Source organism: Haliotis cracherodii, unplaced genomic scaffold (genome assembly GCF_022045235.1).
Source record: "Haliotis cracherodii isolate W230 unplaced genomic scaffold, xgHalCrac1.p SCAF_5, whole genome shotgun sequence".
In the NCBI taxonomy this organism is placed as follows: domain Eukaryota; kingdom Metazoa; phylum Mollusca; class Gastropoda; order Lepetellida; family Haliotidae; genus Haliotis; species Haliotis cracherodii.
This window is the reverse complement of record NW_027266308.1, coordinates 10867862-10881398: the sequence shown is the minus strand read 5'-3', so window position 1 is coordinate 10881398 and position 13537 is coordinate 10867862. Positions and strand designations below refer to the sequence as shown.

Sequence of the window (13537 nt, the reverse complement as noted above, 5' to 3'; positions counted from 1 at the left end):
GATCGTCTTGACTGGGCGCCGCCATTTTGTTAGAAGCAAATGCAACAAGTGACATGAGAAGTGGACTGATTGGTCAATAGGAGGGACATAGAAGGGACATAACTTGTAATAGCCACTTGTGGTGAGCCCAGAAATTCTAGCTGGATTTTAACAGTCACTTAACTCCCTTGCCTTGGGAAGATGCCTGTTTGACTGTAAGTGCCAAAACTATTAACTTTGTATCTTGAGGTAATCTCTGCCACGCCATGCATCCCTACCTGTAGACTCTAAGTCCAGTCTGTCTCGGAGGAGGGCGTCGGCCACAAGCTGCCGGAAGAAGCAGTGGAACGGCACCAGTACCATGTTCCCCACCAGAGTGTCTGGCAGCTGTCTGGAGCGAGCAGACACAGGGACATTATAAAACTGCACACAGACATGTGATAATACTAGACCCTCAAAAAACATTACTAGACAGTCAGATGATAGTACTAGACAGTCACATGGTAAAACTAGATACTGTCACATGATAATGCTAAATACAGTCACATGATAATACTAGACAGTCACATGATAATGCCAGATACAGTCACATGAGAGTACTAGACACAGTCACATGATAGTTCTTGCAAGACAGTCTCATGAAATACTAGACACAGTCACATGATAGTGCTAGACACAGTCACATGATAGTACGAGATACTGTCAAATGATAGTACTAGACACAGTCACATGATAATGCTAGACACAGTCACATGATAATACTAGACAGTTACATGATTGTGCTAGACACAGTCACATGATAGTACTAGTGCTGTCACATGATGGTACTAAACACAGTCACATGATACTACTAGACACAGTCATGTTATAATGCTAGACACAGTCAAATGTTAATGCTAGACACAGTCACATGATAATGCTTGACAGTCACATAATAATGCCAGACACAGTCACATGATAATACTAGACTTTCACATGATAATGCTAGACATAGTCAAATGTTAATGCTAGACACAGTCACATGATAATGCTAAACACATTTACATGATAAGACTAGACAGTCACATGATAATGCTAGACAGTCACATGACAATACTAGACTTTCCCATGATAATGCTAGACAGTCAAATGTTAATGCTAGACACAGTCACTTGTTAATACTAGACACAGTCACATGATAATGCTAGACACAGTCACATGATAATGCTAGATAGTCACATAACACTAGACAGTCAAATGATAATGCTAGACACAGTCACATGACAATGCTAGACAGTCACATGACAATACTAGACTTTCATATGATAATGCTAGACACAGTCAAATGTTAATGCTAGACACAGTCACATGTTAATGCTAGACACAGTCACATGATTATGCTAGTCAGTCACATGATAATGCTAGACAGTCAAATGATAATGCTAGACACAGTCACATGATAACACTAGACAGTCACGTGATAATGCTAGTCACAGTCTGCTTGGTAAGAGAGTCAAACCCCTTCTCTGGACTAAGGCTTATATATAGCCATGGTCACCTGACATTTAGTAAGTAATAAATATAAATATTACCCTGGAGCCATGACATCTATATGCCTTGAAACACTTAATTGCTGTTATTTATAAGATTTCTTATCCTAATTGTTAATCCCCATCTTTGTGTACATTGACTGTCTGCCATCCTGCTGATGAATTACTGTTTATATTTATATTTATTACTTACTAAATGTCAGGTGACCATGGCTATATATACGCCTTGGTCCAGAGAAGGGGTTTGACTCTCTTACCAAGCAGACCTCTCTCCCACAGCCCAGAGAGTTGGACTCTCTGTGGCACCCTCAGTTATTTTCTAAGATATTGTAACTTGCTCATTGTTAATTGTTTGACTAACTAATACTAATCATGGTAACTTATTTTACGAAACAATGTGAAACTAAGGCACATACTCGAGATTCTGTTTCTGGTCATTCTTTGGAACTGCGACCCGGACTTGGAGGCGGGGCTGCTTGTTTCCTCCGATGAGGGACACCAGGGCACTGCTGCCAGCTGCAACACAGGGACACAGGACACATGTAGGTAGGGTGTGGGGTGGGTGTGGGGGTGATGAGGGTAGGGTGTGGGGTGGGTGTGGTTGTGATGAGGGTAGGGTGTGGGGTGGGTGTGGGGGTGATGTAGGTAGGGTGTGGGGGTGATGAGGGTAGGGTGTGGGGTGGGTGTGATGAGGGTAGGGTGTGGGGTGGGTGTGGGGGTGATGAGGGTAGGGTGTGGGGGTGATGAGGACAGGGTGTGGGGGCGATGAGGGTAGGCTGTGGGGGTGATGAGTGTAGGTGTGGGGGTGATGAGGGCAGGGTGTTGGGGTGATGTGGGCAGGTTGTGGGGGTGATTAGGGTAGGTTGTGGGGGTGATGAGGGCAGGGTGTGGGGGTGATGAGGGTACAGTGTGGGGGTGATGAGGGCAGGTTGTGGGGGTGATGAGGGTACAGTGTGGGGGTGATGAGGGCAGGGTGTGGGGGTGATGAGGGTACAGTGTGGGGGTGATGAGGGCAGGTTGTGGGGGTGATGAGGGTACAGTGTGGGGGTGATGAGGGCAGGGTGTGGGGGTGATGAGGGTACATTGTGGGGGTGATGAGGGCAGGTTGTGGGGGTGATGAGGGTACAGTGTGGGGGTGATGTGGGCAGGGTGTGGGGGTGATGTGGGTAGGGTGTGGGGGTGATGAGGGTAGGGTGTAGGGGTGATGAGGGTACAGTGTGGGGTGATGAGGGTAGGGTGTGGGGGTGATGAGTGTAGGTGTGGGGGTGATGAGGGCAGGGTGTTGGGGTGATGTGGGCAGGTTGTGGGGGTGATGAGGGTACAGTGTGGGGGTGATGAGGGCAGGGTGTGGGGGTGATAAGGGTACAGTGTGGGGGTGATGAGGGCAGGTTGTGGGGGTGATGAGGGTACAGTGTGGGGGTGATGTGGGCAGGGTGTGGGGGTGATGAGGGTACAGTGTGGGGGTGATGAGGGCAGGGTGTGGGGGTGATGAGGGTACAGTGTGGGGGTGATGAGGGCAGGTTGTGGGGGTGATGAGGGTACAGTGTGGGGGTGATGTGGGCAGGGTGTGGGGGTGATGTGGGTAGGGTGTGGGGGTGTTGAGGGTAGGGTGTAGGGGTGATGAGGGTACAGTGTGGGGTGGTGAGGGTAGGGTGTTGGGGTGATGTGGGCAGGTTGTGGGGGTGATGAGGGTACAGTGTGGGGGTGATGAGGGCAGGGTGTGGGGGTGATGAGGGTACAGTGTGGGGGTGATGAGGGCAGGGTGTGGGGGTAATGAGGGTACAGTGTGGGGTGATGAGGGCAGGGTGTGGGGGTGATGAGGGTACAATGTGGGGGTGATGTGGGCAGGGTGTGGGGGTGATGTGGGTAGGGTGTGGGGGTGATGAGGGTAGGGTGTAGGGGTGATGAGGGTACAGTGTGGGGGTGATGAGGGTAGGGTGTGGGAGTGATGAGGGCAGGGTGTTTGGGTGATGAGGGTAGTATTTTGGGTGATGAGTGCAGATTGTGGAGGTGATGATGGGTTGTGTTTAGAGTGATTGATATTAGACATGATGTAACATACAAACATATTCAGTAGACCTCATCATATGGCACATGGGGGCGGTCGGGTAGCCTAGTGGTTAAAGCGTTCACCCGTCAAGCCAAAGACCCGGGTTTGATTCCTGAAATGGGTACAATGTGTGAAGCCCATTTCTGGTGTCCCCCGCTGTGATATTGCTGGAATATTGCTAAAAGCGGTGTCAAACCATACTCACTCGCTCACTCACATGGCACATGATATACAAAACGCCAAGTTCCTTACATAAACTTCACCCTTTCACGATCACCCAACAGGACATTTAGCCATTATCTCGCATGATTGAACAAATGTTAATTTCATGAAAAAACATTTCTATAACTGTGACATATTATTATTTGTTACACAAACAGTCACATAGCATGCATCATGCATTAATATAGCAGCACTGTCTGGGATCTGGTAAGCTAGACGTCTACAGCATTGGTCACTATTAAACAATATTCACCAACAACAGTTACATTATTCAAGGTTATTGTTAAAAGAAGCCACCATCCACCAAGACACTACCACCATTGATCTGAAAACAGTCTGGCCTTTATCCAACAGTCCAAAGCTTTTGGTCTAGTAAACATGGTAAACTCAGGTAACAATAATAAACATCATTTTGACAAATAATGCAAAAAGACAAGCTCAGACTTGTCAACTTTTAAAAAATGTTGGCACAGACTGTGAACAGGTAAACATCCGTTCCCACTTCCCAGAATGATCACAGAATATCCATTATATATCTTATCTACATAACAGAGGTCGATTTAACTCCTGGCCCATTGACCTGTGGCCAGTTAAAATTAGAAAGGCTTGCTGAAACAAAGTAGATAGCCCGCCTTGCTAATCAAAATTTCACCCTTCTCTGTGTACGTTTAGATTACTGAATTCACTGCTCGTGAATCATGTAATTTCGATGAGAAAATATTTCTAAGGGATGAGATCTTGTGAATGGTTAACTCAAAGATTATGTCGGTAGAATGACACAACTGGCCGCCATTTTGTAATGTTCTGTACCACCACATCTTAATTACTCATAAACTCCCCATGACATGAGGCAAATGGAAGTCAAGATTTAATCTCAGAGTGCAGGAAAAAATGTTTTAGGTTCTACAACACCAAATCAGTACCAGTTTGGAGAGTGCGGTTTTCGTAGGGAGCCTTCAGTGCAGATCGAGAGATATCTGCAGGCTGTGATTGGAGGATATTCTGTAAGATTTTTATGTCTTTCAAATGTACATCCATCCCGTTATTAAAACTGACCATGTTTTTCTATATTTAGTACTGTCTTTTTCAACATGATGACTTATGCTGAATGTGACCACAGCTATTTTCAAGTAGGTGACATTTGGTGCGAAACTAGGGGTGGTGTGTTTAGCTTCCGGTACTCGGAAAAGGAGCTGGCTAAGCTAGTCATTTATATTTTTTTATTGCTGCTCTAAGGCCAAACTGTGCACACACGTACAGGTAATAGCTGTTGAATGCTTAGTTATTTTTAAAAAAATCATAACGTTACTATAGAAGTCTATGGCAAAACATTTGGTTGTGTGTAACCTGTAGGGGTAAAGAGTTCTAAAAAAAATTTAAGATCCCTGGCTAACTCAGTCAGGGCCTCCAACATTTAGTATTGGGCCAGTTAGTTTGGAGAAGGGCCTTAACTTTTGAAAGGAGCAAGCCCTGCTGGCTACACACAAATTTGTTGTTAAATCTACCCCTGCATAAGCAATGAGACTGAAGAAGCGGAAGGCATGAGATTTCGGGATAGTGCAGGTCCTCAAGCCCCATGAGAGGGCAGGTTGTTCCTAAAATCTGATTGAGTTTGGTCCAACTCTACTCGAACATTATTTCAGTTTCAGGGCCCATGTGATGGTGAAACCTACAGCCATGGTATGGTGCTGACAAACCAAGGAATACAATCATGATAATAAGGGCAAGTCTTGGACTGGAAACCCCCAATCATGGGTTTCTGTCACCCCACATGAGCACAACTCTACAGAGTAAATTTCAGCAGCTTAGAAGACACAGATGAAGGTGTTCCTCAATAACAGAAGGGAATATAAACAGCAGGGGAATGGATGACCAGTCAGACTTGCCAAAATGGTGCCTGTCTTTGTTTATATTTGTTTTTGTTTGTTTTTTTGTTTAACGCCGCACTCAGCAATTTTCCAGCTATATGACGTCCGTCTGTAATTAATTGAGTCTGGACCAGACTATCCAGTGATTGATATCATGAGCATCGATCCACGCAATTGGAATCGATGACATGATTCAACCAAGTGGCGAGCCTGACAACCCAATCCTGTTAGTCGCCTCTTACAACAAGCATAGTCGCCTTTTACAGCAAGAATAGGTTGCCGAAGACCTATTCTACCCCGGATCTATCACAGGATAAAACCCACGATGTCCGGCATTGTCTTTTGACATAACTCTTCACTGAAACACAGTATGTTAAGCTCCATCAAGCCTACACTCCTAATATGTGGTAGGAGATTACACTGTGGAATGTTTTCACATGAATGGCTGCAAATGTTGAAATCCTGAAAAATATATTGTACCCCGTTTCTTTCATTTCATACAGCCGTCAGCATGATCTAGTTATGGCACTACAAAGCAAACCAGCGCTGTGTTATTCAGACACTCACAATGTTACAAACATGTACATCGAACACTCAATCTGTCAACATGCTGATTCACAGCAAATAGTTTCAAATTTGCTTTAATGCTTTCACAAGCTTTAAATCATTACAAATACAAGCTTATCTAAGAATGGAAACAATTCACCATTGAACTCTAACAAATCTGACACAATTGCCAACAGTAAGGACTGGAGGCCAACTAGCCATTTTTCTTCTCAATAGTATTAGCACTTTATCAGCCTCTGTGTTGGAAGAAATGCTGGGATTATTTAAATTTATATATTATTATTATTATTATTATTATTATTATTATTATTATCTCTGTGTCTTCGTCCCTGTCAAATTATTCCAAACCCAGCAAGTCCACTTCAATACAACTGAGCCATATCACAATGACCTACAGAAGCCTGAAGCGGGCAACCCAGTGGTTGATAGTGTAAGCATCAATCTACATCACTGAGGTACAATGAGGCTGATTCAATCACATCAAGGTCATTGTAGCCATTCAATCCACATTTTGTCTTTCCGGCAATATATCCTGTCAGGGTAGTCAACCAATAGCTCCTTTTGGAACACGTTGTTCGAGGGGCACTGGAGAGACATTGGATAGACACCAAGTCTTAGGGAGGAGGGGGGAGGAGGGGGGAGGAGGGGGGAGGAGGGGACTAGTCACGATTACATCTGCAAAATTCATTTCCAACATTTGTTTCAATAAACAACATAGCGACATACAGGTACACATGAAGTAAACTGTGGTTACAACGAACTCGAAAGGACCACTAACATTAGTTCGTTATAACCATTGTTCGTTATAACATATATACAGGACATATACAGCAAATGGCCAGGACCTAAGCTTAAGTTTGTTATATCCGTCGGTTCATTATAAGCGTGTTCGTTATAAACATAGTTTACTGTACTTACACATCTCATTACACATCACAATATCAAGAATCTCAACTGTGAGGGCTGCTGGGTTATGACATGCAGACGATACACGGGCAGGCTAGTACACATCTTGTTCTACCTGCTTCACTTCTGCTTATTTCTTTGTAAATATCATCTTTAATTAAACGTGCAACTGTGTATTCAGTAATTTTAAGAGAAATCAATAAAAGCCTTAATTATCAGACTGCTTTGTAGCATTTTCTTAAAATGCTTGTTTGCTTGCTTCTTCTTGTTTAACGCCGCACTCAGCACTATTCCAGCAATATGGCGGCGGTCTGTAAATAACTGAGTCTGGACCAGACAATCCAGTGATTGACATCATGAGCATGGATAGGATACGATGACATGCATCAACCAAGTCAGTGAGCCTGAAGGCCCGATCCCATTAGTCGCCTCTTACAGCAAAACATGGGTTGCTGAAGACCTATTCTCTACCCAGATCTTCACAAGTTCTTCATAAATGCAATCACACTGACATCCATCTACATTTTAATTACAGCCATCACTGTGCTATACTGTGAAATGAACATTACTGTAAAATATATCTACCTGTGGCACAATCTTATAGACATGTTGTCATCTTCCCGAGGCAAGAGAGTAAACAGACTGTAAAAGTCCAGTTTCCACCCTTGCCAAACTAGGCTGGAATTTCTGGGCTCAATCGTAGTGCCACCAGTGGCTATTATGAGTTATGTCCCTTCAATGCCCCTCCTATTGACCAATCAGATCCTACCTCTCATATAACTTGCATTTGCTTCAAACAAAAATGGTGGCGCCCATTCAAGATGATCTGAACGATGATCAAGATATATATTAAAATAAAACGGGTCTTACCTCGCGAAGTGCTAAACATAAAACGATTTGCAAAATAACTCTGGACGTCCAGTTGACAGTACACATCTTTTGTAAATCCTGCAGTCAACCGAAATCTGCACGTTGAAATCCATGTTGTTTACGAACCTGATGTCGATTTCGTTACCAGATTTTGATTGGACTCTGCTTAAACTCGTTAGTCCAGCCAAAATGTAACTCCAGAATTCCAGCCTAGTTCAGCAATGGTGGAAACTGGGCTTCTACAGTCAGTTATCTCCCTTGCCTCGGGACGATGACAAGTTGTGCAATAACATACTCTCATGACTATGAAGCCACAGTCCAAGTGAAGATATCTCACGTTATTCACACTCACACACATGTTCAGCATCCTAAGCATGACCTGCCCTCTCCAGAGCTACAGATAAGCAGCATATTTGCGTAAAATACCCCCCCAAAAATACTGAAAACCCAATTACTTTCATTTAACTTGTGTACAGAAACGCATGCATTAAATGAAAAACTCAAATGCATAAAAAGAGCACGCGTAAAGACCCAATGAAGCTTTTCCAGCATGCGTACAACTAGCTAATTTCCGAAACACAATTACATACAGTACATCTAAAACATTATTTCATTTTCTTTAGATGTTCACTAATTTTAGATAAAAAAACAATAGAGTGAAGAATAGATGAGTGATAAAATATTGGTTACCCAATGAAACAATATAATAACCCAAATAAAAATCTAGAGTAAAAACTCAATTGCTCAAAATGTTATCTGGAGCTCTGCTCTGTATATGATATACTGAAGTATCTAGGTTGCACATACCTTCAGGAATTTGGAAACTATTCTGATTGCTCAATCAGAGCTTTCAAATAACAATAATGCATTTGGTTCCAAATTTAATTTGACAAACTAAATGTTCAGATAATCTAGTTCTACAGTGAATTCTACATACACAGTATGTTTTATTCAAAGTTCTTTTAAACAATCCAAAATAAGGTCACGCATGATGTCTTGTCAATAAGTTGTCCTTGACGTTGTTTGCATGCAGTTATCCCAATAAGTGTCACGTTATTGTGGAAGGTTATTAAACATAAACAAGCACTCATCTGTGACCAAAGCCACTAGTCCAAAGCTCGAGTCTAGCAAAATTCTGTTAGGTCAAGTGAGGTCAGCTGATAATAGTCCTTATAATAACACTAAAATCTACTGACAATAATGCCAAGAGCCAAGTTCGGATGAGTAAACGCAAAAGTGTCTGGCACAGACTGGAACCAATAATCTTTTAAGGTGACATGCAACCTCTGAATTTGCATGAAACTTCAGAAAATCACAGTATTTGTGTCACTTTCTGTACATAAAGACCTGAGACAAATATTCATCAAATTGTGTATTTTTCTATTAGCATAGCAGCGCAGGTAACATTTATTTCAAGTATTGATGAACTGTTAGGCAACTGTAAACTGAAAGAACTGACCGTCAGCAATGTTACTGCGAGATATACCACTCAAAACAAGTTAAGGACATGGCAGATTAACTATACTAATATAAAACTGGTCCTTAATTTGTTTTAGTAGTATATATATTCAAAGATCATCAAACAATTGAATACTCTAGCAAAATAGTTCAACATCCATGATCAAATGTACATGGAACTCTAATTAAACTGTGAAACAAAGTGTTAGGAAGAGACGACAGTGTTACAAGACAGTAAGACATCACGTGCAAAGGTCACCAGGCACCACTAACTACTCACGCTCACCTGCTGAAATATGCAAATGTAGGTCAAGGTCAAGGTCAAGGTCATGACTGAGGCACACAAAAACAAAGCTTGTTAGAAGTACAGTATCGTAAAACAGACATAACCATCCATACGTCCGTAATCATGTCATTGAAATCATTTGATAAAGGAAGCCATCAACCAATACCCAAAGGCTGGAAGACCTAAGCCATCACATGTCCTCAAAACACAGGAGTCCTTTCCTGCAAACAACACCAGTGTGCTAACTGTAGTATATATATACGTATATACTACTCAAAAAAGTTAAGGACCACCTAATTCTTTCATATCATGTCATGTCATGTCCTTTACTTCTCTTGCCAGATTAAATATCGTGATATGAAACAATTGGGTGGTCTTTAACTTCTTTTGAGTAGTATAGATAAAAAGAAGACACTATATAAATAGCACAATAATATAAGCCTTGTTTTGAAATTGAGCAGTGCTTGGAATAAGAAGTCGATGGCTACCTTAGATTTAGTGAGTGAGTTGTGTTTTAAACTATATTGAACAATATGTTAATGCATCAAAGCGAGTCTGCCTACTCTTGGAGGAAACCCAGAGAGATGCTGCAGTTACCACTTTGGTGAAACTAACCACCAGAGATATGGAGCTGACAGACCACAGGTCATAATCAGCAGATCCTGGATGACTAAGGGATTCAACTCTGCACAATAAATTGCAGCGCCTAGCGCCTTAGATAACTGGGCCTCTTTGTAAAGACATGCTTTGATAAGTGTTGAAAATACATTTACTGGATACCTATAGATAGAATAGAGTTAGAAACACGAATATTTTTTGAGAGGCACTCAACTGAAATACATAATAAATAAACAAGGAATATGGCATGCTTGGGTGCCATTAGTTGTAACACAAAATATATGAAAGAGATGGTGCAAGTCTTAAGAGTTAAGAAAGGAGTGCAAAACACAATTACACATCGCTTGTTTCACTGCTAACACAATGTTATCACATTTCACACTCTGATTCCTGTTATCAGGGACTTGTTCCACACACAACTAGAGATGTCGTAAGATACGATATCGATTGCCTTAGCGCTAAGATTGCTTTCTGGAAGAGGGGCCAGATTGATCTGAGCAGCTGATACATGCGTCATTACTTTGCTTCGTCCAATCAGCTTCCATCTAATAACAACACACTTCCCTATCAGCCTATCATGGAGACTGGGAATTGGATTAAGGAACTATTAATCCTATAGTACTAAACTGACCTAGCACGAGGACCTGGCAGGTCAGGTTCCCCTCACCAGTGCAATCACTGCCCTACTGTCAGCTGTTCCACACCCAAAAGCTGATTTCATCAAATTATTATTGTTCATGAAAGCTAGAATGTTCATTGTGCAATTCAGTATTGTTCCGCAATTTCTATATTCATGTCAAGCAGGTTGAAACTATAGTGCAAGTTTTGTAATCACCTTTAGCCAACATTTAGCATAAATATCTGTTCTAATGTATTGATAAAAAGACCAAAAATGCAATTTTCAGCAAAACTGTAATTTAAACCAAAGGACAAGAGGCAGTTTGCAAGTCCTCCAGAATCCCAATCTCTGCTGGTATTAAAGGGAAGCCTGTGACAATCCAGTAGCCAGGACCAGTTATCTGGTGTTAGTATGTTCTAGGTATGTTCTGTATGCCATATGTATGCTCCATAAACGCACCATTTATGAATTCTATAACTAGGATTAAAAGCTAAGGTATCTGTCCCTGGCAGATGCCAGAATACAGGACTATTTACCTACACAATACTAGATCATGTTTAGGTCAGAAAGACGGTTAATTATTATCATCTATCAGAGCCTGAACAGTGTCTAAAATTTAATCTACAAATGACTTGTCATAAGTATTTGCTTAATTACTATTTCTTCTGTCAAAACTTAAAGACATTTTTTGGCTTTGTGTTTTGTGATAACCAAAATGTTTGTTTCTTCCTAAGTACTTACTTCTCCTGCTAATACTGGGGTCCACTTCCACCCCCTTCTCGTACGGCGTGCCTCCGTTCATCTGCAGCTCATACGTCCTGCAGGGCAAATCAAAGTGTCACAGTCAAGGAAGAGTTTGTCAAGTCAACATCTCGGCTGTCTCTGCAGGCAGACCAGCTACCTCCAGGCCATCCATATACATCCAGAGACTTGTGTCTCTTACAGTTTAGCCTACTGCCCACATCCAGTAGAAACACTACACTCTCACAAGCTAGGACACTTGGCAACAACAATGTTTGTAATCTGGGGTGCGTAGCAAAGTGCCAATCTCTTGCAAGCGATGTACAGCGATTCGCCTTACAACGGAGCGCTAACTTTCAGCCGTTTGCAATCATACCAATCGCTGGCTGAGGTAGCTTTGTTTTCAACCAAAAATCGCAACTGAGTTTGACAGCGGAATAATAATAATTTTTGACTGGATCAACGGGGAAATGAGCAAAGGCAGCTAACACCCCATCATCCTCAGTCTGCTCCACATCTTCAAATTAGTCATAAATGTTTCATCAGTTCGCCATCGAGCCTCTTCTATCACATTCTCTATTAGGGCCAGGCAAGCAAGCGGTAGTTGCACTGCCCTTTTGGAAGAGTGTGCAAGCGCTTTGAGCTGTTGCAGAGTTATATTAAGAAATTAACAAGTCCTTGTCCCATCCAGAACATCAAAGAGTTTATAGAAACATGATATAGAATTCCATTGCATATACAGGCCAGACTTTCATATTCTTGGTTTACATTTTATTTGTGACAAACACTGGTCTGCAGGTGGAAAAAATCAAACAAAAGACACTTCAGTTTTTGTTTTAGTTCTTTCAAAAGGTTATCTGAAAATGTTGTCATGTGATCAGTGTTCGTTCAGTTTGTCTCACTGCTCTTGCAGTCTAACCTACTGTATTCATCGTTTTTGAGGTGAATATTTGCATCTGCAGGATTCATTTTGAAAATCCTTCACTTTCATTATTGTAGGATCAGGGGAATGTGAAAGACAATTACCAGATCTGACCTCAGGAATTACTCCATACACTACTGGACACCTACTTGTTTGTGATGACCGTGCTGGTCTGACCAAATGAAGTTTCTCAATACACTACTGGACACCTACATGTTTGTGATGACCGTGTCAGTCTGACCTAAGGAAGTTCCTCCATACACTAGTGGACAACTACTTGTTTGTGATGACCGTGCCGGTCTGACCAAATGAAGTTCCTCCATACACTAGTGGACACCTACATGTTTGTGATCACCGTGTCGGTCTGACCTAAAGAAGTTCCTCCATACACTACTAGACACCTACTTGTTAGTGATGACCGTGTCAGTCTGGCCTAAGGAAGTTCCTCCATACACTACTGGACACCTACTTGTTTGTGATGACCGCACTGGTCTTGTCCAAGAGAGGAAGATGTGCCCAGCCACAGCTGAACTCTCCCTTCTCATCAGTACTCTGAAAAACCACCAAATTCTCAGGTGAACATTGTTTATTTGCTTTGTTTGTTGTTTAACGCAGCAATATATGACAGTGGTCTGTAAATAATCGAGTCTGGAGCAGACAATCCAGCAACTGGGATACAATGATAAGCATCAACCGAGTCAGAGGTCTGACCATCCGATCTCGTTAGTCGCCTTTTACGGCAAGCATTGGTTGCTGAAGACCTATTCTACCCCGGATCTTCACGGGTAGGTGAACACTGAGAAAACTGCACAATCTAAATTAAGGACGTCAGCATTCTAAACCAATTAGGTATAATTTCTTTACCATCTCAATTGGGTACCTTCAATCTCAACAAAGGAAAG

The 13537-nt window shown here is 42.1% G+C and overlaps 1 protein-coding gene across 1 annotated transcript in view; it reads right to left on the bottom strand.

Moving 5' to 3' along the window:
* Positions 1–13537, bottom strand: part of LOC139442300 (nephrocystin-1-like) — a 56765-nt gene that overhangs the window by 10747 nt on the left and 32481 nt on the right. The window contains exons 21-24 of the mRNA XM_071223091.1: positions 13105–13187; positions 11714–11790; positions 1925–2027; positions 258–370 (exon numbers count right to left, since the gene is read on the bottom strand). Coding sequence (XP_071079192.1) covers positions 258–370; positions 1925–2027; positions 11714–11790; positions 13105–13187 — 376 coding nt within the window. The remainder of the gene's footprint in view (positions 1–257; positions 371–1924; positions 2028–11713; positions 11791–13104; positions 13188–13537) is intronic.